Source organism: Solanum lycopersicum, chromosome 11 (assembly GCF_036512215.1).
Source record: "Solanum lycopersicum chromosome 11, SLM_r2.1".
NCBI lineage: Eukaryota > Viridiplantae > Streptophyta > Magnoliopsida > Solanales > Solanaceae > Solanum > Solanum lycopersicum.
The window spans coordinates 6,374,622-6,401,506 of NC_090810.1; the positions used below are offsets into that span (position 1 = coordinate 6,374,622).

General features: G+C 34.1%; 2 protein-coding genes across 2 annotated transcripts; both read right to left on the reverse strand.

Annotated features, from left to right (window-relative positions):
- Positions 1 to 10,443: 10,443 nt before the first annotated feature.
- On the reverse strand, positions 10,444 to 19,059 carry LOC101246523 (uncharacterized). The gene is given in 5 exon segments (XM_069291413.1): positions 10,444 to 13,845; positions 13,847 to 13,883; positions 13,985 to 14,474; positions 14,477 to 16,461; positions 16,623 to 19,059. Coding segments are annotated over 5 exon segments (5,763 nt in total). The 5' UTR covers positions 19,022 to 19,059; the 3' UTR covers positions 10,444 to 12,993.
- A 2,256-nt stretch (positions 19,060 to 21,315) lies between these two features.
- LOC138339678 (protein MAINTENANCE OF MERISTEMS-like) lies at positions 21,316 to 22,749 on the reverse strand. Its single transcript, XM_069291555.1, has one exon. It carries the CDS (start codon positions 22,747 to 22,749, stop codon positions 21,316 to 21,318), a length of 1,434 nt encoding a protein of 477 aa, XP_069147656.1.
- Between the last annotated feature and the right edge of the window lie 4,136 nt (positions 22,750 to 26,885).

Sequence of the window (26,885 nt, forward strand, 5' to 3'; positions counted from 1 at the left end):
GTATATTCTGGTGAATTATACATATGCAAATGTGGTTTATTATACAAACACGAAATCAGCCCACATGATTAATGTATAATGTTAGTCGTGAATGGTAATTATAGCAAACCACGAAATTTTCACATATATAAAATATGCTTACATACACGTAAAGTTATTCAGTTCGGTTTGAAATTTTTATTATTTTCTTTTTATAAATTTAAAAGACCATCTCAATTATTCGAGACAGTTATACACTTAAATAAAAGTCTACAATTTCATTGAAAAATTGATATAAAACAATTCAGTCAATTATTCGAGACAGTTATACACTTAAATAAAAGTCTACAATTTCATTGAAAAATTGATATAAAACGATTCAGTCATTTTTCGATTTTTCATGTTCTTTTCTCACCCTTAGCCCAACAAATATTGTGGCCTAAAGCCAAATTTTAAGAAGAAGCTTTTAAAGTTCTTTAAATAAAAATTATATTTATTTTAATTTAGAATTTCTTTCGTAGCTTATGCCATGCCGCAAATTCAGTATACCAATGTTAACGAATCAGATTCTTCAAAAGAAGAGTTTGCGTAGATAGGAGGACGAAACGAACCAACCCACTTGTCCTGATCGGAAGAAGAAAGAAAGAGAATGGTGGCTCCTTTCCTTACAGTCAAGTGAATAATATAATTTTTTAATATGTATATTGAGTTATGAACGAATTAATTGATATTTTCTAGTTGACAATATTTTTTTTGAAACACATTTCACCAATTTTTCAAAATAGAGTAATTGTTTAGTAATAATATATTTTTATTTTTTCATTAAGTTATGGACCTATAAATCGCGATCTAAATATCCTTTATGAAAATTTGAAAATAGTATGAAAAAAATGTTAAGACCATATAGTCTAAAATTTTATATAAGTCATTATAAATGTTGGACGATAGAGTTATTTCAATTATATGTTAGTTAGACAAACAAACAGCAAAATAATTTAATGTTGTCCAGAAAAATAACTTTCCAAGAAGTATATTTGCATGATTATTTTAAAATAAAAATAAAAAAAAGACTCAAATATGTCATTCAACTTTCAGAAAAGACTTATTTATGTCATTAGTTAAAAGTTTGGCTCATTTATGCCATTATCGTTAAAGAAAAGACTCATTTATGCCATTATTTTTTAACGGTGGTTTTGTAAAACCATTTTTGACACGTGATCAATTATAATTTGATCACATTATCATTTTTTTAATAAAAAAATCATAATTCTAAAAAAAATCTTTTTTTATTAAATAAATTGATGACGTGGCCGATTATAATTGACCACGTCATCAATTTTTTTATTAAAAAATCAAAATTCTAAATCAAAATTTCATGTTCATAATATTAACACCAGTAATTCATTTTTCTTAGTAATTTAGAATATATTCCCATCTTTCATAATTTTTTAAACATATTTATTTATTATTAATATGTAAAGAGAATATAATTTCAATAATATACTATTTTGTTTTTTTAACAAATAAGGGATGAACAAAATCGAACTATTTGAAAATTATCATTGCACCCATGGATTTTGAATGTAAACAAATGGTGTTGCATGATGGTAAAATAGTGACACTTAACTTCTCACGTTAGTTAATTATATAGAATATATAAATTGTAGATATTAAAATTTTGTGGGATTTCATAAGACGTATTTATTCGAGTTAAGACTTTACATGATGTATTTAATTTCAATTAGAATTCTTAAAGGTTATTCAACACTAAATCCCAATTCATGTCTATATAAAATGTATCATATTCCCTTTAAGTTATTGAAAAGAAAGAAAGCAATTGAGGAAAATTTTTTGTTCGGCTTTTCATTGAATCTGTACATGCGCATTTATACAAAGCAAAAGGAATAAAAATTTGTTACTATACTACCAGCTGTCCTTCTCTTATTTGTTTTTCTCTAACTGACTAATTGTAAATAAATAAAAACAATATTTACATATATAATGGAATATATCTGGAATATTCCTTGGACAAGTGTGATGATTCTCATGATGAAATATAATACTAGTTGTGATCAAAGGCTGAGATGATTTGAAATAGGAAAGAGGATAAAAATGTCCTAAAGATGAGAGATAATCAGACTTTGTCCCTCATCTTTCGTCCATTCTCTTTGAGCTCTGAATCGAGTTCACTTCCATGGTGAAACTCAATGTTGCAATCACCAACATCCCCCCTCAAGTTGGGAGGGGTGGAGACCACACCCAACTTGCCGATGATATTCAGATGAGCAGGACCAGACAAAGGTTTCGTGAAAATATCAGCGACTTGAGATCTGGAGGGGATATAGGAGAGGGATATGATTCCAGCCAAAAATTGTTGGCGAATGAAGTGACAATCTAACTCCACATGCTTTGTGCGTTCATGGAAAACTGGATTACGAGCTATGTGGATAGCCGCTTGGCTATCAAAGTGAAGGGCCACAGGTAAAGATGGAGGAACAGACAAGTCATCAAGCAACCGAACCAGCCAGGTAACCTCTGCAACCACTCTTCTCATAGAGCGATATTCTGCTTCAGCAGAAGAAAGAGATACTAAAGGTTGTTTCTTGGACTTCCAGGAGATCGGAGAACCCCCTAGACTGATGTAAAACCCGCTGATGGAGCGACGAGTAACAGGGCAATTCCCCCAATCAGAATCACAATAAGCAAGAAGGCGAAAAGAAGCATGGGAAGACATAAATAAACCCAATCCAGGATCCCGGAGGAGATACCGAAGACAGTGATAAGCAGCAGTTAAATGAGGTTGACGAGGACACTGCATGTATTGACTGAGAGTCTGAACAGCAAAAGACAAATCCGGTCGTGTATGGGTTAAAAAATTAAGCTTTCCCAACAGTCGGCGATAGAAAGTAGGGTCGGGTAAAGGCTCTCCTTCATCTGGAAGTAGCTTGTGAGCAGGATTTAGAGGAGAAGAGACAGGCTTGAGATGAAGAAAATCAAATTCAGACAACATGTCCAAGGTAAATTTCCTCTGAGTTATAACTAAACCATGTGGTTCTCTCAATAATTCCATGCCTAAGAAAAAATTAGCCTGACCAAGGTCTTTAATCTGAAATTCCGAGTGAAGAAAATCTTTCAAAGACGATTGTTCAGTAATATCATCCCCAGTAATTAAAATATCATCAACATAAACAGCCACAATGGTTACTTTGCCGGAGAGTTGTCTAAAAAACAATGAATAATCATTTAGAGAACAAGTGTAACCTTTAAAATTAAGAGCTGCTGTGAGCCTGGCATACCATTGCCTAGAGGCTTGTCGTAAACCATAAAGGGATTTCTTCAATAGACATACATGATTGGGAGTGGGTGGTGATAAACCAGCAGGGAATTTCATAAAAACCTCTTCTTGTAAATCACCATGTAGAAAAGCGTTATTAACATCTAACTGAGAAATGTTCCAATTCTTTTTTACTGCAATGGCAAGTAAGCATCTAATGGTAGTCATCTTAACCACTGGAGAGAAAGTCTCAGTAAAATCAATGCCCTCACGTTGAGTGTCTCCCTGTACAACTAAACGAGCTTTGAACCTTTCTAAAGAACCATCTGATTTATACTTCACCCGATAAACCCATTTGCAAGGGAGAGCCTTCTTCCTAGGAGGCAAGAGAACAACTTCCCAAGTTTTGTTGGCCTTAAGTGCATCAAACTCCTTGGCCATAGCAGCTTGCCAACCAGGATGAAGAACAGCTTGAGAATAGGAGGTAGGCTCAGAAATGTATGAAGTAGAATTAAGGAGAGATTGATTTGTAGAAGATAGAGCAGAGAAAGGTAAAATAGTAGGGTCAAGAGAAACTGAAAAACATGATTCAGTAAGTTGAGATGTGACAAAAACAGAATTACATAAGTAATCAGCAAGATAAGAAGGAGGTTGTTTGACTCTATTAGACTTCCTAGTAATAGGGAGAGGGGGTGAAGGAGTTGTAGAAGAAGAAGAAATGTCGGCATGTAGAGGAGAAGATGAATGTGATGATTCGAGAGGAATTAAATCTGAAGTAGAAATATCAAAAGGATCATGATCAGGATAAGAAAGAGAATGAGGATCCGGAACAGGAAATAGATGCTTATGACTTGAAGTTGAGGAAAAAGGAAAAATAGATTCATGGAATCGAACATGTCGAGAAATAAAAACCTTCATAGTCTGAAGATTCAAAAGCCTGTAACCCTTCTTTCCAAAAGGATAACCTAAGAAAACACTTAGTATAGACCTAGGATCAAACTTGTCTCTCAATTGAGAGATAGTACAAGCATAGGTTAAACAACCAAATGTCCTAAGAGAATGATAAGAAGGAGGCTTACCAAATAAGATTTCATAAGGAGTTTTGAATTGAAGAATGCGAGATGGGAATCTGTTGATTAAAAAAGTAGCAGTGAGGATACAATCACCCCAAAAATTAATGGGCAATTTTTATTGATATAAAAGAGCTCTAGAAGTCTCAAGTAGATGTTTGTGTTTCCTTTCAACAATTCCATTTTGTTGTGGGGTGTATACACAAGTTGTCTGATGAATGATACCCTTTGAAGAAAAGAATTCTGAGATTTCAAAACTTCCCCCAAGTTCCATGGCATTGTCGGATTTGATGGTTTTAACTTGTTTACCAAATTGTCATTCAGTCATAGCTAGAAACTGTTTTAGGACTGTAAAAGCATTTGATTTAGTGGAAAGGAGATAAGTCCAAGTAGCCCTACTAAAATCATCAACAATGGTAAGGAAATATCGAAAACCTTCAAGAGTGGGTGTTTTATATGGCCCCCAAGTATCTATGTGAATTAGATCAAAGACATTAATAGTAGATCTAAGACTTGAGAAAAATGGCATTTTAACTTGTCTGGCCTTGGCACATATATCACAAGCATCAATTGAATTACTAGAAGAATAAGAAAGAGATGAAATATTCTTCATATTACTTAAAGGCAAATGCCCCAAACAATTGTGCCATAGACTTACATCGGTAGGAACTGTAGCAGAAAAAGAAACTGAACTAGATAGGTTTCTGCTTTCATTACAAAGAGTAAAAACTGAATTAGAAATACTAGGTACATCTAGAGGATTGCAACTAGTAGTAGGCTTGATAGTGTGAAGAAGATAGATCCCCTGCTTAGCCTCCCCAAGTAATATTGGCCTCTTCATTGAAGGGGCCTGCAAAACAGTTCCAAAGGAAGTAAAAAGAAGAGATGAATTAGCTCTAGATCATATTTTGTGAACTGAAAGAAGATTGCACCTAAAACTAGGAACAAAGAGAACATCTACAACAGTAAAATTGGGTAAAATGTTGACACTTCCAGCTTGAGTGACTTTAATTCTTTCTGAATTAGGAAGATTAACAAAAACAGGAGTGAGTAGAGGGTGAATATTGAATAAAAGCTTGGAATCATGGGTCATATGCTCGGATGCTCCTGAATCTAAAATCCAGATGATAGATTTAGAAGAATGCATAGAAGTAGAAAGAGTTTGAGCTATACCAGCACAGTTAGCAGATATATGAACCTCAGAGTTTGATTCACCTTGAGTGCCTAACTTGAGGTGTTGAAAATCTTGATGCATATGACACATGTGCTGATATTGTTCCCGTGTGAATTCTTTCTCAGGAAGAGCAATTGAAGAATTTCATGCATCAGTACCTGTGTATACTGCATTACTCTGTGTTTGAGATTTCTTTCCTTTGGTAAATTTGAAATCTGCTGGGAATCCGATCAACCTATAGCAGTTCTGTGCCGTGTGCCTTGTCTTTTTACAATAAGTGCAGAATAAGTTGTTCTTTGATTCTTCAAAATTTCCTTTCTTCTCTAATATGTTGAATTTTTGAACCCCATATTGTTGTCTTGCAGCCATGAAGGCTGACTCAATTGGATGTTGAAAAGTGTGAATTTCTCTCTGCTTCTCATCTTGGATCAACAATGAATAAGCTTGATTGACACTTGGCAAGGGTGATATCATCAAGATATTGCTTCTAACACTAGAATATGTATCATTCAGTCCCATAAGGAACTGAATGAGCCTGCCGTCTTGATGAGATTTAAGAGTCCTATTCTTACCTCCACAAGAACAGGCACAAGTGCAATGAGCACAAGTGTCAAGACTATCCAACTCATCCCAAATCCTTTTCACCTTGGTATAATAACCAGCCACATCTGAGTTTCCTTGTACCAAATCACTTAACTCTTTTTGGAGCTGAAATAATTTTGCACCATTGCACTGCCCAAACCTATCTTCAAGTTCTTTCCAAATGTCCTTAGCAGTTTTTGAATATAAGACACTTTCTGCTATATCCTTAGAAAGGGAGTTGAGTAACCATGAAATCACCATATCATTGCATCGATTCCATGCCTTATAGGTTGGTGAAGAAACAACAGATTCACTAAGACTTCCATCAATGAAGCTGAGTTTGTTCTTGGCAGAAAGAGCTATGAAGACTGCTCTGCGCCAGCCACCGTAGCTCTTCCCATCGAAGATTGAGTTGACAAGCACCATTCCAGGTGAATCGGATGGGTGAAGATAAAAAGGATTAGAGACATCATTTCCTTGGTTGATCTGAATAGTTGAACTTACTGGAGTTGAACCTCCAGCCTCTCCAACTTGAGATGTGGCAGTATCACCAGCCATGAGAGGATGAGGTCAAGCAAAAAGAAGGAAAAGAAAGAGGGTCGTGATGAAGATCTTATTGCTCTGATACCATATTGAAAAGAAAGAAAGCAATTGAGGAAAATTTTCTGTTCGGCTTTTCATTGAATCTGTACATGTGCATTTATACAAAGCAAAAGGAATAAAAATTTGTTACTATACTACCAGCTGTCCTTCTCTTATTTGTTTTTCTCTAACTGACTAATTGTAAATAAATAAAAACAATATTTACATATATAATGGAATATATCTGGAATATTCCTTGGACAAGTGTGATGATTCTCATGATGAAATATAATACTAGTTGTGATCAAAGGCTGAGATGATTTGAAATAGGAAAGAGGATAAAAATCTCCTAAAGATGAGAGATAATCAGACTTTGTCCCTCATCTTTCGTCCATTCTCTTTGAGCTCTGAATCGAGTTCACTTCCATGGTGAAACTCAATGTTGCAATCACCAACATAAGTGGCATGTAAAAAAATCATAAAAAGATCAACATCTCAAAAATTTCATAAAGAGATCAACATATCAAAAATTCCACAAATTCATGAAATATTTATTAGGAGTTAAAAACAAAATCATTCTAATTTAAGGAATATGCCACCAACGACCCTCGAATTATGAAAATCAAATCCAAATAATGCTAATTCGAGAAATACGCCACTGACAGCCCTAGAATTATGAAAACAAGTCATTCGAATTCGAGAAATACGCCACTAACAACCCTCAAATCATGAATAAATATCTTATAAAAGAAGAATCAAGAAATAAACGAATTTATATTCGTACTATTTATCAATAAAATAATTTTATTTATAATTACTTTATTTGTCTCCCAAAAGAGAAAGGTATATTTTATATATTCTGAGAACTCTATATTTTATACATCCTGAAAAAATATGTGAAATATTTTTGTGCAATCATCATCATAAAAACCTTGTCTTGATACCTTATTTATATTTTTTTATAACTGTCTTCACACTTGCCTTGTTATCTTTAAATATAATATTTTCATATACATAAATGCTATACTTTAAATATAATATTTTCATACTTTCTTTCGTCTACTTTTAATATTATAATTGGTAAGATTTTTTTTAGAGTCAAATAATAAAAATATTGATTAACAATCTACGATATATTTATTATTTTATTGATATGTGAAAAATTACAATTTATAGTACTTTTTTGCGTTGCTTTTTAATATCTAAATTTTTGTTTACAATATCGAATTAATGCAATCTAATTTCACTTTCAAAATTAGTTAAATTGACTTTTAAAAAATGCAAGATGACAATTAAAATTGGACGAAGAAAGTATATGTATTTTTTTCAAACTTGAGTTTACACATTTCTAGATTTTAAGTTTATTTTTTTAAACTTATAAATACTTTTTCCCACGACTTTATTCAATATAGAAACATCAAATGCATGGTTTTATAGAAAGCAATAACAATGAGCAATCAAGATCTTTGTAAGCATGACTTATATATTCTATTACATCAACATAGAAAATAATAGATATTGTATTGTTCTAGAAGGTTATTTCTTTTTATAACACAACTATTTAAAAATAATATTAATAAAATATCATGAAATAATAGACATATAAATTATTTTTTTCTCAATTTATAAATTAACTAAATAGAGGTGTATACTTTGTTTCTAGTTGTTTTTCTATTTGTGCAGAAAAGCAATTGTGGTAGGAAAATATTGCAAAAAGAAAAAGAAAATTTTATACCAATCCCGTAGTGTTTGTCACACCCCTTTTTCACGCGGAGGCGTAAGGGTTTTTCCAATTTAAGTGACGTTATTAATTAAGGGATTATTTTGATTTTTTCAGAGTCGCCACTTGGAATTGAGTTATGGTGTTCCAAGTCACCTTTTTTGTTTAATCCCTAATCAAAAGGAAATGACTCTTTGTTTGGTCTGCGAACGAGTTTGGGTAAGGAATTCTGTTGACCGAGGGGAAGGTATTAGGCATCCCTCGTGTCCCGTGGTTCTAGCACGGTCGCTTTATGGACATTTATGACTTAAACTAATTTATGAATATTGTATTATTAAGATAAATGTATTTACCCTCATTCTTTGATTTATTTAAATATATTAAAAACTACCTTATTTTATTAATTCATGCCCTTTAATTAAAAATATATATATACACATATAAATTAAATCAAGCAAAGCAGAATAAAATAAGATATTCTTTATTATTTTTATTTCTTTTGTTATTATTATTTTTTTTTATTCTATTTTTTACATTTTTTTTTTACTTTCTCATCTTTTGCTATTATTATTATTTATTGTTATTATTAATTTTTATTCTTTCAAGGTTTCATTTGTTTTGATTTTTTTTTATTTCAACTTTTTTTTGTTTGGACAAAGAAACTTTAAATTAAAAAAAATTATTTCCTCTTCAATTGATTTTTTAATATTATTTTTATACTTCTTTTCTATTATTTTTTTTGTTTTCTCTTTTCCTCTCTTTTTTATTATATTCATTTTCACTGTTTATTTTTTATTTAAACTTTTCCCTTTTTCTTTTTATTATTATTATTATTATTATTATTATTATTATATTTTTTCTTTTCTTCCACTTTTATTCGATTTTTTTTTACGTCATTAACATTACACTAAAATTCTACTAACTAAAATTAATATTTACATAATAGCTACACATGTTATTATTATAAACTAAATATTAAAAATAAGAATAGACTTAGACAATTATTTTATTTAGGCATGAAATAAACTATGAATTATTTAATATGATATAAACTACGGTTTGTTATAGCAATTTCACACAAAATAAAACTATATAAAGGATCTAAACTAAACATAAAGTTGATATTAAATATTTGAACAAACTTCATATAAAACATAACGGTTTAACCACATGTGAAACTTGACAACTTTAACATATTGTAATCAGTGCTTGTATAAACATGATATTAAATTATATAAAAAATAATTAAAAAATTGTACCTCTTGCGAAAATTCCACCAAAAGAAAACAATTCGAATAAAGAGCCGCGAAAGTAAACCTCCACTTCAACCTTTGTTTGTGATTTTCAAAAAAAGTAAGAATATGAGAATAATATTTTTTACGTATGTGTTGCCTTCTTTTCTTGATTTTTTTCCTCCCTTTTGTTCTTTTTTTTTTTTACCTCTCTGATCTTTTTTTTTCGTTCTCTTTTGGATCCTCCCTTTTTTTTTGTTTCTTTTTCATTGTCTGTATATAGTAGTAGTAGTAGTGTACGTGTGTAGTGTGTACGTGGGGGGGAATGGGGGAATGGGGAGTGGGTAATGGGATCGTGTGTGTGTGTTTCTCTTCTTCTTTTTTTTAAATATTAATATTAAATATATATATAAAAAATGATAATTATATAACTATTAATTTTTTGAGTAAATAAATAAATAAAAGCTAAATGGATAATTAAAACAAAAATATAATTAAGAAATATTAGTTTATTTAAATAATATATGTTATTTATATATATATATATATATATATCTTTTTTTTTTTTACAATCAAAAACAAACTTTTCTAAATAAAAATTATATTTATGTTGTTTATTTTTATATCTTTTAAATAAAATTAATGAAAATAATAAAAGGTCAAAATATATTTAATTTAGATTGATAAAATTATTTATGCTTTAAATATTAGTGTTAAAATTAAATTCGGTCAAAAATTACGTGTCTACAGTTTGCCCCTCTTTGACTGGAAACACGAAGAGTTTTTCGGACAAAGAAGTAGACAAAGTGACAGGTTTTGACCGAACTCTTGTTTGAAAAACTAAAATTTGTGTGACCGAATCCTTGTTTGGACATCCTACATATCCCGGGTGATAGGGAATCAGGCCACTTGTAGTTCGAGGAGATAAAGTGAGGAGTTGGAAGTTAAGTGAGGTTCTATCGAGGCTCCAGATCGCGGCTCTTATCCTTACATATAAATTGAAAACTATTAGTCAAAAGAAAAACAAATGTACAAACTTTCATCCACGCAGATTTTCTTGAATCTTCACTTGAATTTTGACTTTAAGATATCGCCTTGATTTTTGAGTGAATATCTGAACTTAGAATTGGAATGGAGGCTGAACTTGCCACTTAGACGGAACTTTTGACATTCTTCAAAATGACAACTTGAAAAATGCTCTTGAATGAATGCGTGTTTTCTTGATCAAAAGTTGACTAGCAAAAGATGTGTGGAAATCAGACTGCTACATGCATTGAAGAAGCTAATTCTAACCATCATGGAATTGATTATTCTAAGAAATTTGAAACTTTGTTCTTGAATTTCAAATCCAGGTCTCACTTGAGAAAACCTGAGAACCACCACAAACAAAAAATAAATAAAATTTTTGCCCCAGTTTTCAGTGGGAAAATTTTATGAGTTATTAGCAAATATAAATATAAAACATAAACTTCGGCTAGGAAGTGTTTATTTCAGGAGAAAATAAAACTAAAAATCTAGACTAGGAAGTGTTAATCCTATGAGAAAGTAATCTAATCCCATTATTCAGGAGGGTCCTGCTAGTCCCATTATCCAGGAGGGTCCTGCTAGTCCCATTATCCAGGAGGGTCCTGCTAGTCCCATTATCCAGGAGGGTCCTGCTATTCCCATTATCCAGGAGGGTCTGCTAATCCCATTATCCAGAAGGGTCATGCTAGTCCCATTATCCAGGAGGGTCCTGCTATTCGCATTATCCAGGAGGGTCCTGCTAGTCCCATTATCCAGGAGGGTCCTGCTAGTCCCATTATCCAGGAGGGTCCTGCTAGTCCAATTATCCAGGAGGGTCCTGCTAGTCCCATTATCCAGGAGGGTCCTGCTAGTCCCATTATTCAGGAGGGTCCTGCTAATAAAGTTTTCAACAAACTAATAATACCAACGAAACATTGTGAATGCTATCTTCATTATTTGGAAGTTCCTTCAAGGAGAATAATAATAATAATAATAATAAATAAAATAAATATTTCAACATTCAAGTAATTGCTATTTTGATATATGTTAGCCAACTTTCATATAATATTCCACAAGTCTTTATTGTAGGGTTTCCATTTCGCTCGCTGCAGACTAGGTTGAAGATCTAGGTTCCTCGAATCCTTAATCTTAAAATAACTTGTGTCCCTGCTTCAACAAAGAAAATTTGTGAGTTTGAAAAGGTGGTGGTTGGTTTGTAGTTCCATCTTTCGACAAAGGCGGCTCAAACACTTATGACGCATTGGTTGTTTCCAACGTTCAATACTTCTTACTGATTGATTGTACTTTCATCCACATTTGCTTATTTTGCGACCTAAATCCAATGTCTTCATCTCATAACACTCATTGTTTAGCCTTCATAGGATCAGAGAATTTTCGAATTCAACACTTAAAGACAGATTAACTCAGTGGCCTGATGCTTTGTCTAGTACCGATTAGAGACTTGGTAGCGAGTCTTGAAATTCCTTCATAGTTTTTTTTTTGTTTTTTGACAAAGACTCGACTCAGATACATACCAAAAAAGTGACAAAAAAAAGTATAATTAAGTTACGAACTATATGAGAATAAAAGAAAAGATTCGATGAAGACTCTTTTTTTTTTGTAAGAAGAAGAAAGAAAAACTTATCTGAGTGTGGGAGCCGAGTCTATTGATCATGCCATGCACTTTGAATTGATTTCCAGACTTGGCTATCCAATCTATTTATCAACCATTATTGATTATTCAATCTTGATGTGGAATCCCAACACTTAATGAAGCCATAAATAATCTGAACCCTTATAGAATTTGTGGTATTAATGAAGGTCTTTGCTGCTAAAACTCAATCATGTTAATTGCTCCAACTCACGTCTGTCTTAGGGTGCATGTCAGGATTTTCACCAATAAGACTCTCTTATATTCAACTCCTTTTCGCCTTACGGTGCCCACTTAGGGTTTTCACCAATAAGACTCTCTCATTTTTATTTCTTTTTACTCACATTTGTCTTATGGTGCCCTTTCAGGATTTTTACCTACCTTTAACCAACTTATTCTCGACATATCAAGGGCTGATGCAAAGACTTTTTTTTTTCTTTGACTTAAGATGATGGGGTTGATTTTGAGCTGTGAGATGAGAGACCGAATAAATAAACAAACGACTTTTGCCCCAGTATACTTCAATATGAATTTTTGGATTTGTATTTGGTTGAACCGAACCCAATATTAGGGCTGCCTACGTATCTTGCCGAAACAAGAATCAGGTCAAACGTAGTTCAGGCAATTTTTTTTTGTCAAGGACACGGCATAACCAAGAGATCCCATTGAATCAACCCTTGAAATATCAAGCCCAAACGTAAGGGTTTCTAATGTCGAAACTCAATCATATGTAATATCTTTTCACAACATCAGCATTGACGACCGTTTCTGTCACTTTGCCTTCTATATCTGCTAAGTAAAGAGCACCATTGGGTAATACCCTTTTAACAACGAATGGTCCTCTCAAATTTGGAGAAAATTTGCCTTTGGTTTCAGCATGATGTGGCAAAATGCGTCTCAACACTAATTGACCCTCTTCAAAATGTCTGGGACGCACCTTTTTGTTGTATGCCCGTGCCATTCTTCTCTGATATAATTGTCCATGACATACTGATGTCAGACGCTTCTCATCAATCAAACTTAATTGCTCTAACCGAGTTTTGATCCATTCATCATCATCAATTTCAGCCTCCACAACGATTCGTAAAGACGGGATCTCAATCTCTGCAGGTATAACTGCCTCAGTCCCATATACTAGTGAATATGGGGTAGCGCCCACTGACGTACGGACTGTAGTGCGATAACCCAACAAAGCAAAAGGCAACTTTTCATGCCATTGTCGAGAACTTTGCACCATCTTACGAAGTATCTTTTTTATATTTTTGTTAGCAGCTTCTACAGCCCCGTTTGCCTTTGGGCGATACAGAGTCGAATTTCGATGCTCAATCTTAAATCGGTGGCATACCTCTTGCATCAAGTGGCTGTTGAGATTTGCAGCGTTGTCAGTTATAATCACCTTTGGAATACCAAACCGACAGATGATGTTAAAATGGATGAAATCCACCACGACCTTCTTGGTCACTGACTTGAAAGTTACTGCTTCCACCCACTTTGTAAAATAATCAATAGCCACTAAGATGAACCCGTGACCATTCGATGCTTTTGGTTCTATCGGTCCAATCACATCTATTCCCCATGCCACGAAAGGCCATGGAGCAGACATTGCATGCAACTCAGAAGGGGGAGAATGTATTAAATCACCATGTATTTGACATTCATGACATTTACGAACAAATCGTATGGAATCCCGCTCCATGGTGAGCCAATAATACCCTGCTCGAAGTATCTTCTTGGCTAGAACATATCCATTCATATGAGGTCCACAAACTCCTGAGTGTACTTCAATCATGATTGTGGAAGCCTCTTGAGCATTTACACACCTTAGAAGACCTAAATCGGGTGTCTTCTTGTACAGTATGCCTCCGCTTAAGAAAAAACCCCTTGCTAGTCGTCGAATAGTCTTTTTTTGATTACCAATTACATCTGACGGACATTCTCCAGACTGAAGATAAGTTTTGATATCATGAAACCAAGGCTTACCATCAAATTCCTCCTCAATCATGTTGCAATAGGCATGTTGATCACGAATTTGTATGTATAAAGGGTCGATATGGGCGTCATCAGGGTGTTGGAGCATCGAAGATAAAGTGGCCAATGCATCTGCAATCTCATTGTGCATTCTGGGAATGTGTCTAAACTTTATCGACACGAATCGTTGACAAAGACCTTGTAAACAATGTTGATATGGTATGAGCTTTGGGTCTCAGTTTCCCATTCTCCTTGAATTTGATGAACTAGTAAGTCTGAGTCTCCTAACACTAACAATTCTTGGATGCCCATGTCAACAGCTAACCTTAGACCCAAAATGCACACTTCGTACTCAGACATATTATTAGTACAATAGAATCTAAGTTGGGCAGATATGGGGTAATATTCCCCTGATTCAGACATAAGAACAGCTCCTATTCCAACTCCTTTTCTGTTAGAGGCACCATCAAAGAATAACTTCCAACCTTGATCGTTATCGTGGATAACTTCGTCGATACAAGATATCTCTTCATCTGGAAAATAGGTTTTAAGTGGTTCATATTCTTCATCAATAGGGTTCTCTGCCAAATGATCTGCCAATGCTTGAGCTTTCATTGCGGTCTGCGTTATATAGATAATGTCAAACTCTGTGAGCAATATTTGCCATTTCGCAAGCCTGCCTGTGGGCATGGGCTTTTGAAAAATATATTTCAACGGATCCATACGAGAGATGAGATAAGTAGTGTAAGATGAAAGATAATGTTTCAACTTCTGTGCTACCCAAGTTAGGGCACAACACGTTCTTTCAAGAAGGGTGTACTTTGCTTCGTAAACGGTAAACTTCTTGCTGAGGTAATAAATGGCCCGCTCTTTCTTCCCAGTGTCATCATGCTGACCCAGTACGCAACCAAAAGAATTATCCAGTACTGACATATACAATATCAAAGGTCTTCCCGGCTCGGGAGGAACCAACACAGGGGGATTCGATAGGTAACTCTTAATTTTTTCAAAAGCTTCTCGACATTCTTCGGTCCACTCGACTGTGGCATTCTTTTTCAACAACTTAAAGATAGGCTCACAAGTTGTTGTGAGTTGAGCAATGAATCTGCTGATGTAGTTTAACCTTCCTAGAAGGCTCATAACCTCAGTTTTGTTCTTTGGAGGTGGCAATTCTTGGATTGCTTTAATCTTTGAAGGATCCAACTCGATACCTTTTCGACTGACTATAAACCCCAAAAGCTTCCCCGATGGTACTCCAAATACACATTTTGCAGGATTAAGCTTGAGATTATACCTGCGGAGCCTTTCAAAGAATCTCCTTAAGTCTTTCACATGATCTGACTGTTTTTTAGATTTAATGATAACATCATCTACATAAACTTCGATTTCTCTATGCATCATATCGTGAAACATGGTTGTCATTGCTCTCATATAAGTTGCCCCTGCATTTTTTAATCCAAAAGGCATAACACGATAACAATATGTACCCCATGGAGTGATAAAAGATGTTTTTTCTGCATCTTCATCATCCATAATAATCTGATGGTAGCCCGCATAACAATCCACAAAAGATGCAACCTCATGTTTAGCACAATTATCCAATAAAATATGGATGTTAGGCAAAGGAAAATCATCTTTTGGACTTGCCTTATTCAAATCACGATAATCAACACACATTCAAACTTTGCCGTCTTTCTTCGGGACGGGTACGATATTGGCTAACCAAGAAGGATATTGAGAGACTTGAATGACTTTGGCCTCAAGTTGTTTTGTGATCTCCTCTTTAATTATTACACTCATGTCGGTTTTGAGTTTTCTCAACTTCTGCTTTATCGGAGGAAAATTAGGGTCAATTGGCAACTTGTGAACAACCATGTCCGTGCTTAATCCAGGCATGTCATCATAAGATGACGCAAAAACATCTTTGTAATCAAACAAGGCCTGGATTATATCGTCCTTTTGATGTTGAACATGTACACTTATCTTAGTCTCTTTAATAATTTCCTGATCCCCCAGATTTATCGTCTCAGTTTCACTCATGTTTGGATTTGACTTATTTTCAAAATGATTGAAATCCCTCCTTACTTCTTCAAATACTCTGTCTTCATCATGTTCAATTTCTTGACTTACTATTTCAATATTAGGTCGAAGATTAGATTGGATATTAAGATCTGGCGAAAAATTCTGCATGCATGTCATATCACTAGAATCGGCATAGAAAGAACTGTATAAAAGAAAACGAACAAATATATTAGACTGAAATAAAGATGCAATTACATCCTATTGAAAAGGGAAATAGAATGTTTGAAATAAAACGACAAGATAAAATCCGAATTACAATCCTTGAATGAATCGGATGATAAAAGAAAAAACAAGACAGACTACCAAGACTCGTCTTTAACGGGGAGAGGGGTGGCCTCCCAATTGTTTAGATTGACATCAGGACCAATGAATTGCACATCTTTGTCGCTAGTGCCTTCTCCGAGTTCCACCATATCAACCTCGACAAATAAATCTTGAAAATAGTTGATCATTTCTTCGCTAACTTTCATCACTGGCTCTGGAAAAGATGATTGATAAGATTCTGTTGCGCGGGCTTTGATGAAAGATTTGTAGATTGGTTGTATAGGCTTGGTAAGTGACCATACATCTCTCTTCTGCTTCTTTGCATTCATTTTGTCCTCGACTCTAGGTTGGTAGCCTAAGCCAAAAGTACCGATGCTCTTTGGTAGACTCACAGGATAAGCTCTTCCTTGCAAGCAGATTCCTAAGCCTTTACCCGGCTCAAACCCATGTTTCAGCAATTCGTTCACCACCATTACAGACGCGATGGACATATTTGGTTTTGGAATGACACTCCCCTCGGGGACATGCTCAATAACCACTACCTCAGAAGCCTGATAAACTAGTGCCTCATTCTCATTATCCGCATTGATAAAAGGGAAGGAAGAGTCTTTGTGGATTGACAAATCCCCCTCACCATGAACAATTACCTCTTGTCGGTCGTGTTCAAACTTAATCATTTGATGCAACGTTGAGGGGACGGCTCCAGCCTTATGCACCCATGGCCTCCCCAACAATAGATTGTAGGACGCGTTGATATCCAACACTTGAAAATTCACAGCGAAATCCACAGGCCCTATGGTTAGTACGAGCTCTATCTCACCAATAACATCTGTTTTTGACCCATCAAAAGCTCTAACACATACATTGTTGGGTCGGACCCTTTCAGCACAAACATTCAATTTCTGTAGAGTTGATAAAGGACAAATATTTGCTCCAGATCCTCCATCAATTAGAACTCGAGTGACATATGAAAGCTCACACTTTACAGTGATATGTAGGCCTTGGTTATGTCCTGTGCCTTCTTTGGGTAGTTCATCATCCGAAAAGGTGATGCGGTTTACCTCAAATATTCTCCCAGCAATCTTCTCTAACTGACTCACTGTAACTTTACTAGGAACATGTGCTTCATTCAAAATTTTCATTACAGCCTTACGATGTTCATCAGAATGTATTAGCAAAGACAACAAAGAGATTTGGGATGGAGTCTTTCTTAATTGTTCCACCACGGAGTAGTCTGATAATTTCATCTTCGTTAGGAATTCCTCTGCCTCTCCTTCAGTGACCGGACTCTTCATTTGTATTTGGTCATTTTTAGTTTTCCTTAATTCCACCGGGACATAACATCTCCCTGAACGGGTTATTCCTCCTATTTCATCAATTTCTTCATCAATTTCTTTTCCCTTGTATGTCACGACAGTAGGCTCATAATTCCAAGGAACAACTTTGGGGTTAGTCATTGGGAGCTGGGATACTGGCTTGATAATCACCGGAGGAATATGGGCCCCTCGCACGATCAAGATAGGCTTGTTTGGCCCTTTTGGAACAAACGATTTTGCCTTACTCGGACTTGCCCAAACATCTTCAAGGGCTCCTTTCACAGTTAAGATGGGTGTGTTTGATGGACTCAACTTTTCTAACACACTTTCCGCCCCTAAAGGCATCGTTTTTGTTAAATCAACAACATTTGCTGACTTCTCAATGCCATTTCCAACCCTAAGGATTGGCTTATAAGGAGATGCAAACTCTTCATGACCCTTCATCATTTCCAGCATGTTTGTTTCAGGATGCCTCGGCAATGGATTTTGATTGATGTTGGGTCCACTCGGACTTTCAACTATAATTCGATTAGAATCGATCAAATCCTGAATGGCCCTTTTCAAATACCAATATCTCTCTATGTTGTGCCCTGGGGCATTAGAACAATATGCGCAATGTTGAGAATAATCCAAATTTCTCGGGGGAGGATTCGACATCTTTCTCTCAATAGGACTCAAAACATTCAACGTCCTTAATTTTTGAAACAAGCTAGCATACGACTCCCCAATAGGAGTGAACTCACCTTTAACGCCATTTCCATTTTTGTATTGTGGTCTAGGACGGAAAGGAATTCTAGCAGTGTTTTGATGAACTTGAGGGGGTGGTGGATGATTTTGTGGAGTTGGTGCACGCCATTGTGGATAAGAAGGGGGTGCAATTGGTTGTGCATTAAAAACATGATATGGAGTGTATGGCATAGAATATTGTGGAGCTTGGGAAGGAAAATAGTGTTGTGGGGAATTACCTAGAACATGAGTCCTAGGCGCTGATACAATAGTGGCCACATCCTCCCTTCTCTTCTTCCCTCCAATATTTCCAGAACCATTTTGAAGCACTTGTGTTGTGGCTTTTAGGGCAGCCTGACTTACAATCTTTCCAGACTTGATGCCATTTTCCACCATTTCCCCCACCTTAATAACTTCAGCGAATGTTTTCCCTACGGTAGAAAGCAGATAGTGAAAGTAATCAGGTTCTTGCGCCTAGAGAAAAACATCAATCATCTCTGACTCCTTCATCGGTGGTTTAACCCTAGCAGCTTGTTCCCTCCATCTGATAACATATTCACGAAAATTTTCCGTGGTCTTCTTCTTCATGTTAGCTAACGAGGAGCGATCTGGGACAATGTCAATATTATATTGGAATTGCTGTACAAAACATCGAGCCAAGTCATCCCATGTGTGCCAGTTGGTGATATCCTGATCTATGAACCATTCAGATGCAATCCCTACTAAGCTTTCCCCAAAATAGGCCATAAGTAACTCTTCTTTGCCCCCTGCACCCCTCAATTGGTTGCAATATCTCTTTAGATGAGCTATGGGGTCTCCGTGACCATCATATTTTTCAAACTTTGGAGTTTTAAAACCAGCAGGTAAATGGACGTGAGGAAACATACACAAGTCACTGAATGAGATGCCTTTGTGGCCTCCTAGTCCTTGCATATCTCTTATACTCTGTTCCAAACTCTTCATTTTCTTAGTCATTTCTTCATGTTCCTCATTCTTGACCATCCTCTCAATTTCAACAGGGGAACTATATTGATGAATGTGGGGATGAGAACTTGGAATTTTAATGGTCTCTTCAAGAGTGTAACTCTGCTCACGCCGAACTTTGGGCGGAGGATCGCTGTTGGATTTGGGCACCATCGTTGGCTGCGGGATGCTGTTAGTCGGGGAAGTTGACACAAAGAGTGGATTACTTATTGCAGGCGTATTCGAAGGGCGCGCCATAGAAGTTCCAGCGACATTAGATGTGTTAGCATAGGGGTCGAATCCAGGGGGATATATCGGATCGCTTGTCGACACCTGGATAGGGTGAGACATATTTGTATTAAAATAGTCTCGGAATTGAAGATGGTGGAGGTTGTCCACTCATCCAAGCCTCGTACATCTCTGCCATTTGTTGTCTTAACACCCTTATCTCTTCTGTTGTCCCTGTTTCTTGTGAAGTCATCTGGTTTTGGATCTCCTCATCATTGTCCGATTCATTTCCGTCTCTGGGGGCCATTTTCTGTTTCCCTTTCGATCTTGTGTTGTAAGGATGTGATGTCAGTTTAACCACAAACCAACCACCTTTAAGCTAGTATGTCTCTCTCTCTTTCTCTCTCTCTCTCTCTCTCTCTCTCTCTCTCTCTGAATAGAGTAATAAACCGATTAGTGTTAAGAAATTATGCACATTACATCCACATACATACTTCTAATATGGAGGACCTCATGTTTCATCCCGACTTACCTAGGCATTCTTCTCTTCATTAGTTTTTTAATATTTTATTATTATTACTTGTGTATTTACTTATTTGTTTATTTATTCATTCTCATTATGATTATCATTTTTTAAGAGAAAGAAGAAAGAAAGAAAAGAAAAGAAAAAAATAATAATAATGATAATAATTTGGATCGAACCCCCCTGGGTTGCCTACATATCATGTTTGGCCCATGAATCAGATCTTGCGTAGTTCGAGAAAGATATAAATAATATTTTTTTTTGCATGACATATGCACACAAGGTGATCGAAAGTAAATCTTTTTCATTCATTTTCAAATATTTGAAACAATGATTTGGATAAAACAAAAAAAAACAGAAGTACCTAGGACTTAGATAGATTCTAAATGAAATAAAATAACAAAACGAAAAGAAAGAGAAAAAACTAAAACTAATAATAATAATGAAATAATCACTACTAAGAGAATAGACTCTAAAAGAAGCTTAATCCTCGAATCTCAATCATCTCCAAGGCCCTTATAAATCTTCGCCAACGCTTTCGGTAGATATGGAGCCAAAGCACGGGCCTGTTGGCCCAACCTCTCATCGTTCTGGTGTAAATATCTAGCATAAACATTGTTGAGTTCATCCCTGAGTTGCAGTATTCGGTCTCTAGCTTCATCCATATTGTCATAACAATTCTGTAACTAGTGGTAAGCAGTATTGACTTCATGCGTCAAATTTTCCCTTTGTTCTTGGAGCTCTTCAATTTGAAGGTGGAGTGCATCTCGCTCGGCTATCCTTTGACCTCTCTCAATCTCACAGTCTGCCTGATAAGCACTGAAACGCCTTGCTATTTCTCTTTCTCGTTCCATAGAGGCTTTAACTTGAGTTTGGAGCCTAGACTGTGCGCAGATAAGTTGGGCCTTTTCTTTCTTATACTCTTCTTCCTGTTGCTCCATAGCGCTTGTGGCAATGCCCAAGTCTTCTTGTAAGGTTAGAATGGTCGAGCGGTGTTTTCTAACTCTAACTTCAAATATCGCATCACGTTGGGCCAACTCCTCTTTAGCGTTTTTAGGTCATTACTTAGGATATCCAGAGTAGACTTGTAGCTTCTTTCGACTTTGAGTCGAGCTTGCTTAATCTTAACCTCAACTTCTGCTTCTCGATCTATAGGTCCTTTTATTGACCCTTCTGGCATAACCTTAGGAAGGGGCTGATCATGAACCCAGTCTAAGTATGCTTGGTCCACCTCGCCTCTTGTGCGATCCTTCACCATATCGTGGGGACTTGAGAGTATGCATCCCCCCCAAATCTTAAATATCTCTGATTGCCTTAAAGGTATCTTGGGATGAAACTCATACATGAATTCACGCATATCTTCATTGGGTGGTATAAACTGGCATCGCCCAAGTTGTCGCATAACTCTAAGTGGCATGTAAGGTTGGACACCTCGAAGACCCATTAGAACAATGAACGATCGAAAAGTAGACATGTATATCACCTCGGCCGATGGAAACCAATGATAATTCCACACAATATTGTTAGCAGTCAGATTGTTGAGGTGTTGCTTCCAAGCTTCAATACCCTTCGGAAAACTATGATCTTTGATTCTTTCTTTGTGGCCTCCAATATAATCATTCCATTCTACTTTAAAGTCCACTGCATAAGGGTGATGACGAATGTGTTCAATCATCCATAGTTGTAATAACATATTGCATCCCTCAAAGTAGTCTTTTCCATCCTTGCACATAGTTAAAGCACGATAGATGTCTGCCAGAATCATTGGTACGAGGGTGATATTAGGCTTTTTCTCAAAAGCTGTAATGACTGCAGCTAAGTTCATGCTAATCTTTCCTCCCTTTTTTGGAAATACCATGATCCCCAAAAAAGCCACTACGAAGGCATCATAACTGTGTGCTTCCCAGGTCAGACGACACCCATTATTACGGAGTTTCTTTCCATACACTTCGAATCCATCACTTTTGCCATATCTTTTGTACAAAAATTCTAAAGGAACCCATCCATTATCGAGACAACCACCTATATCATTCTCATTTATATGCAGTAATTCTAGAAACCTCCTCCCATTAATATGTTTTGGTATCATAGGCTCTTCTATGTGAAGATGTTTACCCTTTCCAATGAATGCCCCTATCTCCTCAAGGGTGGGGGTGAGTTCACAATCAGAAAAACAGAATACATTTCTTAACGGGTCCCAAAAATGCACTAGTGCTTCTATCAAATCCCGTCGTGGCTCAACATACAAAAGGCTTCGTAGAAATCCCAAGCGTTTGAACACCATTCCTCGTCCATGGTTTGTCATGTTTTCATACCATGTCTTCAAGAGTGTTGGGGCCTTATCCACTATCATGAATCGAGGTGATTGGTCCTCTCTTTGTCTCTTATCTCCCTTTCCATATGGATTCATATTTCCTTATATTAGGATAGTGACAAACTAGGCTTAATAAAATATATATTTTTTAACAACAATAATGGAAAAATCATACACACAAAAAAAGTATTTTTTTTTATATATGTAATAATTAATATATATATATATATATATATATATATATATATATATATATATATTTAAAATAAGAATAAGTAAAAATCATACACACACAAAAGCAAATTTTTTATTTTTTTTTTATTATTTTTTAATTTTTATTAAAATGGTTATTAAAGGAAGAAGGAGAAAAATAAAATTTTATATATATATATATATATATATATATATATATATATATATATATATATATATATAATAATAACCCTTAAATTTTTTCCAAAATTAAAATATTAGTGTATTCGATTGTATTTTATTTTTGTTGATTAAATTTTCAATCTTTTTTCTTTTATATAAAAAAAACTTTGATGGTAATGATAGATTTTTCTATTTGTAAAAGAAATATGAATTTTGATTAAAAAAAATCATGTTTAATAAGAGGATTACATCAAAACTTTAATTTGATATTTTTCGTTATAATTAATTTTTCATTATGATTCATTCATCTAAAGCCGATCAACATTTGTATAGTCTTCCCCATAATGCAACAAATAACACAAAATAATGTACATGATAGTCTCAAGTAGGGGTATTTCTCCTAGACAGGCTCGACCCTTGTGGCGAGCTCCCCATTAATTCAATATTATGCATGATATAGATAAATTGAATCCTATTAGGGATAGTCATTGTTGAGGCTTGTTTTACTAGGAAACAACCTAATAGGGAAGGTGTCTAGACTGGCCATAAAACGAGTGGACTACTCGAGTCGAGAAGGAACAGCTTACCAGTAGCAGGGCTTTCTGGCCTCACTGTTAGTCCTTCCCATCCTAAGACATGTGTTACTATAGAATCCTTCCCAGGAGCGTTGCCGCATCTCTGGTATCTCATGGCTCGGGAGCGTAATCGCATCTCCGAATAAAGTATCTCAGAAGACTCAAATAGATGCGCGAGGAAAGACAATTACATGATAATTAACATACTATTATGAAGGGTAAGTAAGCAAACAAATAACATATTGTGCAATTAAACACAATATTCACAAATCGATAAGTACGTAAATACATAATAAAGTCATATAGAAGTCCATGTTTACAAGCTCGAATTCTAAGTCCCCAGCGGAGTCGCCAGAGATGTCACACCCCTTTTTCACGCGGCGGCGTAAGGGTTTTTCCAATTTAAGTGACGTTATTAATTAAGGGATTATTTTGATTTTTTCAGAGTCGCCACTTGGAATTGAGTTATGGTGTTCCAAGTCACCTTTTTTGTTTAATCCCCAATCAAAAGGAAATGACTCTTTGTTTGGTCTGCGAACGAGTTTGGGTAAGGAATTCTGTTGACCGAGGGGAAGGTATTAGGCATCCCTCGTGTCCCATGGTTCTAGCACGGTCGCTTTATGGACATTTATGACTTAAACTAATTTATGAATATTGAATTATTAAGATAAATGTATTTACCCTCATTCTTTGATTTATTTAAATATATTAAAAACTACCTTATTTTATTAATTCATGCCCTTTAATTAAAAATATATATATACACATATAAATTAAATCAAGCAAAGCAGAATAAAATAAGATATTCTTTATTATTTTTATTTCTTTTGTTATTATTATTTTTTTTATTTTTTATTTTTTATTCTATTTTTTACATTTTTTTTTACTTTCTCATCTTTTGCTATTATTATTATTTATTATTATTATTAATTTTTATTCTTTCAAGGTTTCATTTGTTTTGATTTTTTTTTATTTCAACTTTTTTTTTGTTTGGACAAAGAAACTTTAAATTAAAAAAAATAAAAAAAATTATTTCCTCTTCAATTGATTTTTTAATATTATTTTTATACTTCTTTTCTATTATTTTTTTTGTTTTCTCTTTTCCCCTCTTTTTTATTATATTCATTTTCACTGTTTATTTTTTATTTAAACTTTTCCCTTTTCTTTTTATTATTATTATTATTATTATATTTTTTCTTTTCTTCCACTTTTACTCGATTTTTTTTACGTCATTAACATTACACTAAAATTCTACTAACTAAAATTAATATTTACATAATAGCTACACATGTTATTATTATAAACTAAATATTAAAAATAAGAATAGACTTAGACAATTATTTTACTTAGGCATGAAATAAACTATGAATTATTTAATATGATATAAACTACGGTTTGTTATAGCAATTTCACACAAAATAAAACTATATAAAGGATCTAAACTAAACATAAAGTTGATATTAAATATTTGAACAAACTTCATATAAAACATAACAGTTTAACCACATGTGAAACTTGACAACTTTAATATATTGTAATCAGTGCTTGCATAAACATGATATTAAATTATATAAAAAATAATTAAAAAATTGTACCTCTTGCGAAAATTCCACCAAAAGAAAACAATTCGAATAAAGAGCCGCGAAAGTAAACCTCCACTTCAACCTTTGTTTGTGATTTTCAAAAAAAGTAAGAATATGAGAATAATATTTTTTACGTACGTGTTGCCTTCTTTTCTTGATTTTTTTTCTCCCTTTTGTTCTTTTTTTTTTTTACCTCTCTGATCTTTTTTTTTCGTTCTCTTTTGGATCCTCCCTTTTTTTTTTGTTTCTTTTTCATTGTCTGTATATAGTAGTAGTAGTAGTGTACGTGTGTAGTGTGTACGTGGGGGGGAATGGGGGAATGGGGAGTGGGTCATGGGATCGTGTGTGTGTTTCTCTTTTTTTTTTTTTTAATATTAATATTAAATATATATATAAAAAATGATAATTATATAACTATTAATTTTTTGAGTAAATAAATAAAAAAAAGCTAAATGGGTAATTAAAACAAAAATATAATTAAGAAATATTAGTTTATTTAAATAATATATGTTATTTATATATATATATATATATATATATATATATATATATATCTTCTTTTTTTTTTACAATCAAAAACAAACTTTTCTAAATAAAAATTATATTTATGTTGTTTATTTTTATATCTTTTAAATAAAATTAATGAAAATAATAAAAGGTCAAAATATATTTAATTTAGATTGATAAAATTAATTATGCTTTAAATATTAGTGTTAAAATTAAATTCGGTCAAAAATTACGTGTCTACAGTGTTAAGAGTTAATTATATTATATTTGTATTCTTTTTTAAATTATAAAATCTCTTAAATTTGGTGGAATTTTATTGGTACATCTCAAAACGTCATGATATATCACGTCCCGATTTTGAACACCTCCCAATATATAGTATTTTAATTTTGAATACATCACTCGATATTCCGATAAATCACGTATATTTCAATAATTCGTATGAAGTGATATATTCGATGAATACATCGCATAAAGTTATGTATCTGGAAATAGAAGAAAGTAAAGATTTTTGTCATTTGTTAAAATGGGAGAAGATTTTTCAAAATTATGATAAAATAAGCTGCTATATGTTTAGGTAAATTTTCCATTTTATTCTCCTTTAATTCAGTAGCTCATTTAGATTTTGATTCTACACGTGTGTCGACATTGAGCTATTATATATTATATTGAATTAAAGATAAAATCTAAATTATATTTTGAAGTAAATTCAACAGATATAAATGCGTACATACAAACATAATATGTGACACTTTTAGTATTAAATGATTACTTCATGATGGATTCAAATGCTACATTAACTAATTAGCTCTACTGGCTCATAATTTGTTTCAAACAAAAAAGATTATTTGTTTGAAAAAGTTGTATGTTTTTTTTTTTTAAAAAAAATCCTTTACCTTTATATAGGTTCAAAGCTTGAATTTAATTCAAAAAAATCTCATTCATAATTTAAAGCTTGACCTGCACATATATGATTTGTCGAGGGATAGACAAGAGACAAAATCATAAGTCGATTTATGGGTGTGAAAAAATTCTTACTAGGAAGCGTTTTCTTTCTAATGAGGCCCTATTGGGCGCAAATACTGTAAACTAATTGATTTGATACTACTCCGTGACAATGGAGCTTGAGAGAAAGATGAAGAAGGAAGAGAGAAGATATTATTGGATGAATGAGAATTACAGCGGTACAAAC

Bases quoted from the DNA above. Each gene is read 5' to 3' on its own strand.
- LOC138339678 (XM_069291555.1), bottom strand. From the start codon at position 22,749: ATGAATCCATATGGAAAGGGAGATAAGAGACAAAGAGAGGACCAATCA.